Below are 14,243 nucleotides of genomic sequence, written 5' to 3'. Positions count from 1 at the left end.
CTAATCAAAAGTAGATACTGTGTTTAATGTTACACAAAATATGTTTTTTTTTCTATAGAGCTTTTAATACGGATCAAATGAGTGAGTCCAGCTTTGATATTGAAAACCAACCTGTTTGTTCCTCAGTATCTTCATGTTTGACTCTGAATGTTTCTAAAATCTTAATGTCTTCATTCTCTTCTTTAATAAACGACATCTTTCTTTGTTCCTCAGTATCTTCATGTTTGATGAATGTTTCTTCAACCTTCATGTCTTCACTCTCTTCTTTAATAAACGCCATCTTTATAATAGTGTGTCACATGGATCTCTGTTGTTTCTCCAGGAGTTTTTCTGTGTTTGTACACTGTCCTGTTTAAGATGAGAATAATTAATAGAAAGAAAAATCTATGCAAACTAGATCTCTATCTGCTTGTCATTCAGCTCCTAGTTCAGTAGTCAGTGCACTGGTAAGACAGTCAGAGAGTTAATAGACTTATATATAAAAAGTATAAAATATATACAAATAACACCAAAGGTTCATTAGATTATAATTTTAGGCTATTTTGATTTATATTTGGTATTCAATTATTTGTTTATCACATCTAATATATTACACTTGAATGAAATCATTCTCGGTTGTGTTTCACTCGTTTGTGTTTGTTGTTGTCGTTTGTAGACCGCGTGCCGCTGAATCGAATCATTGTCATCATTGTTTGGTTCTTCGAAGCTCATCCTGGACTTGCTGTCATAGCAACAGCTCTGCAAGCTTAAACCTGCTCTGGAGCAGGTTTATTTCATGTAAACAGGATTTAGGCTGCGCTCCTGGCGGGTTATGATTGGTTGAAATGGCGAGGTCACATCTGATTGGTTAAAGAGCACGACTGACGCGGACTGACTCACGTGGAAAAAGAAAAGTATCTTGCAAGAAAGTGTATATATATGACAGGCTCCAAAAAATATTTGGCAGCACAACTGTTGATATTATCCAACACTGATCATTCTAATAATAAATCAGCATATTAGAATGATTCCTGGAGGATCGTGTGACACTTAACACGTAACAGCTGATAAAAATTCAGCTTTTCATCACAGGAATAAATTCTATTTCAAAGTATGTTAAAATATATTAAAAAAAAACAAAAACATTATTTTATTTTGTAAAAACAATTTGCAATATTACTGTTTTTTCTGTATTTTTAATCAAATAAATGCAGTCTTGATGAGCATAAGAGACTTCTTTAAAGACTATTACAAGTCTTACTGACCCCAAACTTTTGAACGGTAGTGTATAAAAAAATAAAAATATAAATAAAATAACATATCAAGGAAAAAACATGTAACATGGGCAGCATTAACGCGTTTAATTTGTTCACTACTTTTTGCCAGCCCTCTCTCCTTGCTTTTCCAGCCTTTGCAGTTTTCCCTTGCGTTTTAATTAAACTCTGAAACTCCTGAAAACCCTCAATCAAGAGTTCTTGCTCTGCTGCAGAAAAATACTGAGCGTGCTCCTTCGTCATGTTCGCCGACCAATCAAAGAGTTGCTGATCAATGTTTCTACTATCGATACGTAGCCCCTTTTAAGCCACCCAGTGATCTCAAATAACTTCATCCAGCTATACTAATCATCAACAACAGGTGCGTTCGGAGAACCGGAATAGCGAGCTCATAGTTAGCGTGATGATTTGATCTTGGATGTGTCATTTGATCCTGGATGTAGTAAGCGAGGTACGAAGAACGGACCCCAGGGGTCCGTTCTTCGTACCTCGCTAACTCAGTTAGCTGGATTTGATTGTTGACGATTTGGCATGATCTTGGATTGTTTGGTTCTTCGAAGCTCATCCTGGACTTGCTGTCATAGCAACAGGTGCGCAAACTTAAACCTGCTCGGAAGCATGTTTATTTCATGTAAACAGGATTTAGGCTGCGCTCCTGGCGGGTTATGATTGGTTGAAATGGCGAGGTCACATCTGATTGGTTAAAGAGCATGACTGACGCGGACTGACTCACGTGGAAAAAGAAAAGTATCTTGCAAGAAAGTGTATATATAATACACTACCGTTCAAAAGTTTGAGGTCAGTACATTTTTTTTTTTAAAGAAATTAATACTTTTATTCACCAAGCATGTATTAAGTTAATAATTAAAAATGTATTAAAAGTTAATAATAAATAATTTACATTGTTATATATATATATATATTGAATAAACACTGTACTTTTTAAACTTGTTATTCATGAAAGAATCACAGGTTCCAAAAAATATTTGGCAGCACAACTGTTGATATTATCCAACATTGATCATTCTAATAATAAATCAGCATATTAGAATGATTTCTGAAGGATCATGTGACACTTAAGACTGAAGTAACAGCTGATAAAAATTCAGCTTTTCATCACAGGAATAAATTCTATTTTAAAGTATGTTAAAATAAAAAAAAAAAAAAACAATATTTTATATTGTAAAAACATTTTGCAATATTACTGTTTTTTCTGTATTTTTAATCAAATAAATGCAGCCTTGATGAGTATAAGAGACTTCTTTAAAGACTATTACAAGTCTTACTGACCCCAAACTTTTGAACGGTAATGTATAAAAAATAAATAAAATAACATATCAAGGAAAAAACATGTAACATGGGCAGCATTAACGCATTTAATTTGTTCACTACTTTTTGCCAGCCCTCTCTCCTTGCTTTTCCAGCCTTTGCAGTTTTCCCTTGCGTTTTAAATAAACTCTGAAACTCCTGAAGTCCCTCAATCAAGAGTTCTTGCTCTGCTGCAGAAAAATACTGAGCGCGCTCCTTCGTTTATGACTAAAGCACTCAATCACTGGAGTTTTATTCAGATTTCAGGAGGCTGTTCTTACAGATGAAGACAAAGCTCTCAGATCACAAGCTTAAACACAGTATTCAAGGGATGTGATCAGTTTGTTTTAAATGAATATATTTAGCTTTAGGAGTGTGTGAAAATGAATGTGAAATGAAGTGTCATCTTTTGTCTTTATTGGCTGTTGATGTTTCTGCCTCATTTCTTTAATTGGTGTCTTTGTTTCTGATCAATATCTGAGTTAAATATGAATGCAGAGGCTGAAGGTGAGTCTTTCCCTGATCTCTGTGATAATGAGTCTATAGTTCTGCTGATTGGATTAGAGGCAGATTCCTGTAACTGCTTACATCCTTTGCATATTTTATCTTCTAATGACGATCCTGAAATCTGTATAAAACTACAGTGACTAGTGTTTAGTCAGTCTGGATGACTGCAGTGACACACAGTAACATCTCTATCAAGAGTCTCCTGATCTTCTCTTCTGAGTTTACTACAGGTCTAACTGGATATTGCTGGTATTTTGGTTTCAAAACTTGTAACTTCACTAAAATCATGACACTAATATAACACAATTATACTTTTTAATGAATGCACTTCTAGAGATTGAGTTTCTAGTAAAGCAGGTATTTTATTGTTGTGAACTTTTCTCAGAGACCAGGAGACGTTTGGATATCTTTGAAGCAGAAGTTTCTCTTTATTGAGATCCTAGCTGTTCGTTCGCTGCAGTCATCAAAATTCGTCTACTAAGGCATATACTGTCATGTTCGGGGCTGTGGGGTTTCCCTCAGCCACCTGAGGTCGCTGTTTGCACTGCACTCCTGATTCTTCACGTCTGTTTTGTCATTAACACTGATTCACTCACAGCTGTTCACCATTTGGACTTTTGTATAAGAACTCTCATTTCTCACTCCTGCTTCATGTCTGCATTGGCTTGTGTTTTTGATGTTCGTTTGTGTTCTTGATTCCCTGGCCTTTAGATCTTGTTCTTGATTTTGTTATTTTGTGTTCGAGTTTAGTTCTGTGCCGTGTTGGCTTTTTGGTTTTGTTTGTTTATTGTTTAATTAAAAACCCTTTCCCTGCACCTGGACCCAGACCCTTCCTTCTCACCGTGACATATACATTACAGTTTATATACCTTTCCAGGGGGAGAGGAAAACATAGAGGTGGAGTCAATCTAAACAAAGCATGCAAATGCAGTACAGATAGTCAGCCTAGTAGGATTTTCCCGGCTTTGATCTATTTAGCATTCAAATGCAAAGGGAATAAACAAAAGGACACAGTTGTACTTTGAGCTTAGATTTCACACTTAATAAGAGAAACCTGCCAGATGTTCAGGAACTGCTTAAAGACATAAGGTTCCTGTCTCAGGGTCTGGTTTGTCTGCTCTTAGAAATCACAATATGCATTACTTTTCTGTTTAGGCAGTTATATTGGAATCTATGTTTAACCTTTTATAAATTTGTAATCCTACAATCCCCTCTTTGAGAGTTCTAATAACTCTCACATAATACAAATTTAAACATTTAAAAGTTTGTTCTTGTAACCTTTGATTGTTACAGGCACATAGTACTTGCTCTGTGGTGATTGTTTGTAACGGCATGTTGACACAGAAACCAACATGCAGCTAGGGCCCGTTAAGTTCTTACGGGTAATAGTCTTTTCTGGTTGGACCAGTAATTTCCTTGTGATGGTCGTGGGTCATTTGCTGAATGAAACACTTGATACTGTGGACGCATAGATAGTACACCAGTAGGATAATCAATAGCAGAACTGCTATTTCCTTGATCTACAGCCAGGGTTTCACTAACAAGTTTCCAAACCATGAAGAACTATCTTCAGTCATCTGGTGTAATTTTGCTGAAAGATCAAGAATGTCTTGTTGGATTCTGTTGACTAGAATGGCAATCTTGATCATGTTGATGGATGACTGAAGTTCTCTCATGTGATTCTCTGAAACTTTCATAAGTCCATTCTATAGCCTACGTTGGTTAACATAAGCCCCATCTTGCAGTCATGTAACTTGAAAAAGTTACAGGCACATACAACTTATTCTGTGTCTTGTCCTAGATTTACGTAGGTGTAATAGTTCTTTTCAGAACCATAACTGTTGACACATACGACAAGGGATGGTGAAATGTCGTACAAACTACATGATGTCACAGAAAATCATGTAGCGTAAGAGTGGAAGTCTTGAAGTCTATGGCGCCTGAATAGCTGTGAAGCTGTCTGTTTTCTGTAGTCCGTTTCCCACGTAGATTCACTCAGATGACTCTTTGTCCTCATGAAGCTTGTTCATGGATGTCTGAAGTGATGCTTCACACCAGGGTTTCTCTTATGAAGATGACTTGGCATACACACCTGAAACACAAGAAAACAAAGAAACAGTAGACCAGCAGTATTCATGCATAGACATTTTTAGACTTCTGTTGATCGTATAGTGGTTTTATTTATTACATTAAAATTCTAGTGATCGTATAGTGTTTTTTTTTTTCTTAACCTTATCTTAATTTGACACCTAATAGACCAGTGAGGTGGGGATTGAAAGTACTAATGGGGAAAAACCTATGAGGAAATGTTCACCGCAGGATTGGCCCCCGAGGCCTGTTGCACTTCGGTTCTTTCCTGGGCTCCTCACTGGTTTGTGTGTCCTAATCTGTCCCTTTAAGTGTTGTGCACACTGTATAGTGTGAGACATAAGTTCCTAATGCAGAACAAAAATACATGTATTTCCAAAACAATGCAATCACTACATTTCAGTCCTCTAATTAAACATCAGTCCTGGTAGACATCATAACAGAGGATGGGTTACTGAATAAAATATTCTGGTATGGCTGTGAGTGTTGTTAACCAAGTGTCCCCAAGTTTGGGGGGAGTGATATTCAACTTCCCTTTGTTCTGTTAACAAAGAGTCTTTCATCTTTGTTGTAGATTACTGGGATAATTAAGAATTCACAGCCTTAACGGTTAGCACCTCAGCAAGCTGCCCAGTGAGTTTGGTGTAGTGGGGAGGTGCTGTTTTAGCATTGCTAGCAGACTGTGTAAAAGCTGATTTACATTGTTCATTTCTTTTACGTATTTTTTGTTTTTCCTGCATTCTTTCATCCTGTGTCCAGGTTTACCGCAGTAATGACAACTACCCTCTCTCTTAGGACATTTACTTTCCTGTCGGTTCTCTGTTTTCAACTTAAAGGAAGCTGCTGCAATCTTTACTCTGGCTTTAACATCAGAGTTTCTTTCCCAAATAGCTAACCTGTCCAAGTTGCTTTGCAGGGTTCTATTGGACCATGTGAGATCTAAGAAAGGCAGTGCATTTCTATATTCAATTAAAAGGCCATCAAACCATGTACGAGCTAGTGGTCCTTTATCATCTAGCACCTTCTCTGGAGTGTCAGCTATTCCACTGTATGCTGCGGCTGACTGACAAAACCTTTCAGTGTACTCACTTACAGTTTCATCCTTCTTTTGCACACAGTTAGTGATTCTGGACCAGTCTGTTTTGGGTCCTATGATATTCTTTAGAATTTTTAAAACACCTTCTCTCAAATCGCCTTTATTGGCATGTTGCAGTTCAGAAGTAACAGCAGACTCAAAACTGTTGAATTCCGATTCAGTTAGAATTTGTGACATCAGCTGTGTGACTTCTGCTAACGACATGTCATTAAGACGCATTTTGTTGTTCAATGTTCTTCTAAATTCTGAAAAATGTGTGCGGGCTGAAGGTAAGCTCTGGGACAATCTCTCTATGTCTTTGGGTCTTAGCGCTTTGGCAACCGTTTGTACTGGGACAACAGAAGAGTTTGGAGAAACACCTTCAATTTTCTCAATTCCCTGAGATCTTCTCCTAGCACCACATACCTTCACTGAATTCACTGCATCTTTCTCCATTGTTACAGTATTGCCACTGTCTTCTGGTCTACATGAAGACTGTAAGTCAGGATAGCTTTCATCTGACTGTTGGTCTTTTGAATCACTTTTGGTTGAAGCCTGGTTATAGCCCACCTTTTTAGTGAAACGGGACAATCTAGTGTGCAGCTGTTGGTTTTGTTCTTTAAACTTAGTGATACACTGAGCTTGTTCTTGTGCTAATGATAGTGTAAATTCTCTGTGGCAGCAGATAATGCCTTTTAGGTTTTTCTTTCGGATACATGTTCCGAGTACCTTTTTGCATTCTTCAATTGACCAAACTTTATCTGGATCAATACCAAATTTCTTTGTCAAATCAAATTTTACTGACTCAGTCACTATTGAGTCCATATGCTCTCCTAACAATGATTTAAACTCATCGTCTGTCCATAATGGCGTAGCTAGTCACCTTTCTCTGTTGTTGGAATTAGCCTAGCATTCTTTCTAACCATTTTTCAAGTTTCTTTGTTACCACACAATCACAACACTAAAACTTCTTTGATCAACAGAGGGTACGCTTGTTAACACAGATCAACTATTGTTAACCTTCCCTGAATTAACAGAGGACAACACAAACTACTAGCACTTTATGCTAAACTTCTCTGCCAAAACAGAGGATAACAAATTTTAGCACTTTAATGCTAAACTTCCCTGCTTAAAACAGAGGATAACAGATATTAGCACGTAATGCTAAACTTCCCTGGGTGAACAGAGGATAAACAACTCTTCTCTAAAAGAACAACTTTAGAGGGTAACTTAGTTAACTAAACTGTAATAGCTGTAGTTAACCTTCCCTGAATAAACAGAGGATAACAAATATTAACACGTAATGTTAATCTTCCCTGAGTGAACAGAGGATAAACAACTTTAGCACGTAATGCTAAACTTCCCTGAATTAACAGAGGGTAACTTTTCATCTCTAAAAGAACACCTTTAGAGGATAACTTAGTTAACTAAACCCTACAGCTGTCTGTTAACTCTTCTCTGACGGCGCAGAGGATAACTATATGTACTGGTCTTTAGCGGTTCTTTTGGATAGAGTAGCACTCACCAACCCTTGGTTGTAAAGGAAGATTCATGGAAATCTTTGTTCAGCTGGAAGTTTCGCTCTGGATTCCAAAAGATGCAATCTTGAAAGCAGATCTTCTGTTGAGCTTGCTGTTTCAATCTGGATTCAGGTGAAGAAGCTGGAACTCTATCCGGGTCACGGCACCAAAACTGTTGTGAACTTTTCTCAGAGACCAGGAGACGTTTGGATATCTTGAAGCAGAAGTTTCTCTTTATTGAGATCCTAGCTGTTCGTTCGCTGCAGTCATCAAAATTCGTCTACTAAGGCATATACATTACAGTTTATATACCTTTCCAGGGGGAGGATTACATAGAGGTGGAGTCAATCTAAACAAAGCATGCAAATGCAGTACAGGAATCAGCCCGTTACCAGAGTTCCCCAGCCCTGATCTCATTATCATAACAGTGTCATTCAAAGGCATAGGTGCTAATTCAGTCAGTCTGACAGTATTGCCCATACCTTCACATTATCATTGAGACAAAGGTATCATTCAAAGGCATATGTACTAATCCAATCAGTCTGACAGTATTGCCCATACTTTAACATTATCATAGAGACAAAGGAATAGCTGTAACAAAAAGATTAATGTCTCAGACACCTGGGCTGCCTGATTTGATCTTCTTCTAATGTCATCATCTGTACCTCTAAATTCAATGTACTTAACTTTAGATTTATCTGTGATGCTATATAAGAATCTAGGGTCAGCGTTATCATAAACAGATTCTTAAATTTGTAATCCCACACTCTATACAGAAAAATATATACACATTTCAGGCTGAACTGATGTAGATTTTAACATACCTCTCATGTGAAATTTTGAATAACTAGTTCAGCACCTTTTAATCCACAACTCATGTCAATATTATTTTTATGTCATATAAATTAAAATGTTGTTTTTTTACTTTTAAATCTTTTGTTAATTTGATGTTTGTAGATTAAAACCTGACATTCATAAATAACATTTATTTCTGCTTAATTTTGTCTGAGCTAAACTGGCCAATAAACACACATTTACAAAAACAAGCAAATAAAATTAATAAAGTAGAAATGCAACTAAAATACATCACACTTGTTTGTACCCACAAAAACATGTGAACTTTAAAAACAAATTTACAGGATTTACAGTTTTATATATATATTTATTATACAAATACATAAAAATTTAATTATGTATAAATTATATAAAATTTAATATAAAGTTGCTGCCTTATTTTGTACATTTGGAATTTGGCAGAATAACATGACAAATATATATTAAATTTTGAATAACATTTATAAAGTTCAGTATTTATATAGTAAATACAAAAATAAAATATATGAATATATAAATATGTTCTACATATAAATATATATAATATAAAATATATTTATTAACATATGTCAAATAAAACATTTATAAACATAACATGACAAATAAATATTGAATTTTGAGTAAGATTTATATATGTTTTATTTAATCTGATGCTGTCAAAGGTGCTGATTCAATACTGTAGCTACTTTGGCCAATAACCACACATAAAAGAAATATAAATAATTGTTTCATGTAAATAATGATGTAACGTTTTTACTGGAAGGCTGTAGGGTGTCTTTTTGTGTTTACATTTGCTTTAAGTTCACATTTGAGCAGAGCGCAAAACTGCAGTGAGCGGGATTCGAACCCCGGTCCAGACGTTTACCCCAAATAATGTGAAAAAATCTGATTGGTTGTCGGTTTAATTCAAAACCTTGGACAGCGGCAACAAAGCTTGCATTTCATTGGCTGTCAGCGTGTTCCAACTATCCACGGCTGGCCACGCGGGGCTGCTTGTGGTTTCCTTCACTGGGTCGGAGGCAGTTTTCATCGGCTCCCAAATGACACAGGCGGAACGGAGGCTCTCGGGTTGTGCGAGACTGTCGAGCCGTCCCGTGGGTAGGGCTTAGAGCAGGCTTAGAGTTTTCTTCCGTTTCTTCTTGTCAGTTTTCAATGCTTTGGACAGCGTATGGTTGAGATGTGATTTTCCACCAATTTGGGGCACCTTTCTTATGAAAATCAAGGATAAATCTATATAAGGATAAGGATAAATCTTCTATTTTTCGGTGGTCTTTTGAGAACACTAGATTTATATGTCAATTCCAACATAACACCGACTGTTACGCAACAGTCCCGGGATCGTTAATAGTTACGCCTCCAACATTTGCAGTGCCCAATCATCGGTAACGTCAGTACATCAGTAAAACAAGGCAAGCCAATGAAGGGACACGGTTAGCTTAAATGCAAGCACTAGCCTGTTACATTGCAGTACAAAAGATATCACTTACCACATAAACAGAGAGATGACTGTGCTGATGATGGTGAATGATGGAGAAATAACTGCGCTGATGATGGCGAATGATTTACAGATCCAGAGTATCACCGAGAAGCAGCTGAACTTGTGTAGTAAGAAGAGCTCCCTCTGCATTATAACTTTACACAGAGCACATGGATCACAGTAATGAGACTAAAATGTCTGCGATTTAAAACGGCAGATTCAACAAACCACATATTAAAAGCGGCTAGAGCTCCTAATTAAATATATATTTTTATCAATGTGCCAGCTATAGAGATGAGCAGCTCTGTGAAACAGCCAATCGGAGCAGAGCTCATTAATATTCATGAAGCTTCCAAAAAAGGCAATAACAGAGCATTTCATTCTAGGGACAAATCCTAGGGTTGTAAATGGTCTTGTAAAACCGTTTCTGGAGATTGTTTGCCCTTTCCTATGCCATATACCTTCTATGTAGATATCAAAGAACAAATTAAAATATTCTCTCAATGCATTTTATGGCAACTTTAAGTTGATAGAACCAGCTGACATCTTATCCTGACATTCTGAATCTCAAGGATAGTGACACCCACCAACAAAAATGTAAAAAAAATAATAATAATAATAATTAAAAAAAGTAGTTTCATCAGATATACACCAATTATGAGCTAAACAATTAATCACAAACAGAATCATATCTGATGTTCAATCAATCACAACTACTCACAAGAATTTTAATCTGATATTTACAATTTTCAAAGACCACTCTGATCATACTCTCCTCTTCTATGCTGCATAAATGCCACACAGAACATTCATCAATGGTGTGGAGCATATGAAATAAACCATTACTCCACACCCGATTCACGCTCAGAAAAGAGTATCAAAGCTCATCATCGCAGTTTGGGAGACACTACACTTTTGAAACACATTTCCTAGTTAGAAACTATAGAAATGATCCCTGAAAGTATAGTCTTGACCTCCATTTTGCAAAACCAGCTTATGCGACTTCTGACACTTTGAGTCTCAGAGATGGTGACAACCTAACAACAGAGATGAGAAAAGTTACATCTGAAACATCATTAGAGTCCTAAAATTTATTTTGTAATTTTAGTCGGATGCAGTTTTCATCTGCCCCCAAATTACACAGGCGAAACTGATGCTCTCGCGTTGTGCGAGACTGTCAGCCCGTCCCGTGGGTAGGGCTTAAAGCAGGCTTAGAGATTTCTTCTGTCAGTTTTGACCCAATCTGTTTTTGGGAAGCGCAGTTTGACCCAGCAGTGCGGGCCAACAACATGTTCTGTTTTGCCGCGTGAAGGCGGTTCAATGCTTTGGACAGCGTATGGTTGAGTCGTGTTTTTCCACCAATTTGGGGCACCTTTCTTATGCAAATCAAGGATGATTTCATGGGAAATGGCAAACTGGTGTAGCGTTTGGCTAATAAGCTAAAGCTACAAAGGATGTACCGGTGCCCAGTCGTCCAAGCAGAATCCACATTCGGCCGTAATCGGAGGTTACTACTAATGTTCGATTGTGTCTCATAGGGAGTTTGGCGCAGGGCCTCAGTGGAAAACAGGCCCTCGGCGGCTGAAACAAAAGACGAAGAATGCATCCACATGCACATGAATCAGGAGTGTTAAATAAAGAAACCCAGCAAGATGACGAGGTGGTCCAGTGGTTAAGGCGGTGGAAGGCTAATACATTGTGCTCGACACGCATTGGAAGCTTTAGCGCCACTGAGAGCCCACCGGACCAGACAGGACCAACCTGTTTACGATGGGTAACGGTGATCTGTAATTGCGCTGCAGTTTAACGATACCTGTCTTGAGAACATATTGACAAAACAACAAGGCTTCTGCCTCTGGCGCTCTCTAATCAGTAGACTGCTTTTTGGCGAGGAAAAAAAACCCTAAACGAAACAAAGCTATATTTCTCAACAAAACTCTAAGCCTCCAGAGAGACTAGCAAAAATTGCTAAAGCTAACTGTATTTCAAGTCATCCTGGCGGGGTATCGGGTAAAGTTTTCAACCAGCAATGATCGCGCCTCGGATAAACCTCATAGGCTACAATATTGCCTCTGCGAAAGAATGCCAGCGACGGTCGTGACCTTTACGTGCACCTACGTGGATGTGAACCGACAAGGTGGCGGCAAGCTTTAAACATGACGCACAAACAGTCTCCTGGCACGGGTTGCTGCACCGTGTTTCCACGGAACAGATTAGAGGTGTGTAAATGACGGCTCATTCACTGTTCCCTCTGTGCTCAAAACAGCCTGCTGAATGCACTGTAGCAGCAGCTGAAAAGGTCCGCAGCATGGCCTGTCTCGGTCAGCAAGGGGACGGGGTGGCCGAGTGGTTAAAGCGATGGACTGCTAATCCATTGTGCTCTGTGCAATGGTTGGAATCCCAATCTTGTCGTTCGGTTCCTTTAGCACTGGACCTTAATCCAGGTCCTGGGGACCCCATGCTAAACATTTTGTGTGTCCTCCTTATCTAACACACTCAGTTCAGTTCTTAGAGTTCTCTACTAATGAGCTGATGATCTGAATCAGGAGTGCTAAATAAAAAATGCCACATGAAATGACGAGGTGGCCGAGTGGGTAAGGCGATGGACTGCTAATCCATTGTGCTCTGCACGCGTGGGTTCGAATCCCATCCTCGTCGTTCGGCTCCTATAGCAGTAGTCCTGGGTACCCCACTCTGCACTTTTTGAGTGTCCTCCTTATCTGACACACTCAGTTCAGCTCACTGAGAGCTCTACTAATGAGCAGATGGTCTGAATCGGGAGTGTTAAATAAAAGGACCATGGAAAGTGATGAGGTGGTCGAGTGGTTAAGGCGATGCAAGGCTAATCCGTTGTGCTCGGCACACCTTGGTTTGTGTGGGTTTGAACCCCATCCTCTTCATTTGATGATTTAGCACCACTGAGAGCCTACTAGAACAGACAGGCCCAACCTGTTTACGATGGGTAGCGGTGAGCTATAATTGTGCTGTAGTTTAATGATACCTGCAGCGAAGTCTTGAGAACATATTGACAAAACAACAAATCTTCTGGCTCCGGCACACTATGATCTGTAGACACCTCTTTGACGAGGACCAATGACCAGCCACTCCAACAAAACAAAGCAAAACTATCTTTTTCAAGAAGCGTCCAGAGAGACCGACAAAAACTGTTGAAGCTGACTGTATTTCAAATCATCCCGATGGGATATCGGGGAAAGTTTTCAACCAGCAATGATCACACCACACAAGCTACAACATTGCCTCTGCGATAGTACCGGTGACGGTCGTGGCCTTTTCGTGGCCATCATCAGTGACGTGTAAAGAAGTGAAAGGGAAATTTATCTCTTTGTCCTTTAAAGCAATGTTTTTGGAGTGTATATTTACAATAAATTATCTGAAAAAAAAAATGTTTTCTCTATTTTCCTGTACATTTATATGGGAGTAAGGATGATCACAAGCTTCCAAGCTGGGGAACAATCGCCTGTTAAGGGGGGGGAAGAAAAGGAAGGAGGGGGAAGAAGGGGGAAAGAGAAAAAGAAAGAAGAGAGAGAGAGAAAAGGAAAAAATGAGGAGAAAAGAAGTGAAAGGGAAATTTATCTCTTTGTCCTTTAAAGCAATGTTTTTGGAGTGTATATTTACAATAAATTATCTGAAAAAAAAAATGTTTTCTCTATTTTCCTGTACATTTATATGGGAGTAAGGATGATCACAAGCTTCCCAGTTCATATTACAGTGTTGCCATACATTGAAGTGTTTACTGAATGTTTTATTTATCGGTAATTATCACATAAATGATGTCCAAATGAATGAAATCATTTTTTAAATGACAAATTAATATTTTATAAGATTTATATTACTGATTATTGATATCTTATTCAAAGGTTTTGCACTTTAAATATATTTCTGCTGTAGTTATGTTCTAAAACTTATAGTACAAAAAATTGTAAATTAATTTATTAAACAATCCCCAAATTTATTTAAAAGGGCCTATAACCGTTAAATGATACTGTAACAAAGACATAAAAAAACAGAGTTATTTAATCATGACCAAACTTTTATTTTTCAATCAGTCAAACAAGCAGAGTGGCGCAGCGGAAGCGTGCTGGGCTCATAACCCAGAGGTCGATGGATCGAAACCATCCTCTGCTAAGCTTTTTTCGCTTTTATATGTGCCCAGGTGCTGC

General features: G+C 38.1%; 1 protein-coding gene and 3 non-coding genes across 4 annotated transcripts in view; 1 reads left to right on the top strand and 3 right to left on the bottom strand.

Annotated features, from left to right (window-relative positions):
- The window catches only part of LOC141340678 (uncharacterized), a 138,185-nt gene extending 137,989 nt beyond the window's left edge, over window positions 1–196 (bottom strand). Inside the window, exon 1 of the mRNA XM_073845753.1 lies at window positions 112–196. Coding sequence (XP_073701854.1) covers window positions 112–196 — 85 coding nt within the window. The remainder of the gene's footprint in view (window positions 1–111) is intronic.
- Window positions 197–10,817: 10,621 nt separating this feature from the next.
- LOC141347840 (small nucleolar RNA U3) lies at window positions 10,818–11,033 on the bottom strand. The gene has a single exon (XR_012357434.1). It is a non-coding gene; the product is annotated as a small nucleolar RNA U3 (small nucleolar RNA).
- A 972-nt stretch (window positions 11,034–12,005) lies between these two features.
- On the bottom strand, window positions 12,006–12,146 carry LOC141285273 (U4 spliceosomal RNA). Its single transcript, XR_012338577.1, has one exon. It is a non-coding gene; the product is annotated as a U4 spliceosomal RNA (small nuclear RNA).
- Window positions 12,147–14,136: 1,990 nt separating this feature from the next.
- Window positions 14,137–14,208, top strand: trnam-cau (transfer RNA methionine (anticodon CAU)). Its single transcript has one exon. It is a non-coding gene; the product is annotated as a tRNA-Met (tRNA).
- Window positions 14,209–14,243: the final 35 nt, after the last annotated feature.

The sequence above is a fragment of the Garra rufa genome, chromosome 1, assembly GCF_049309525.1.
Source record: "Garra rufa chromosome 1, GarRuf1.0, whole genome shotgun sequence".
NCBI lineage: Eukaryota > Metazoa > Chordata > Actinopteri > Cypriniformes > Cyprinidae > Garra > Garra rufa.
The sequence above is the reverse complement of the archived record's forward strand: the minus strand, read 5'-3'. Positions and strand labels throughout refer to the sequence as shown.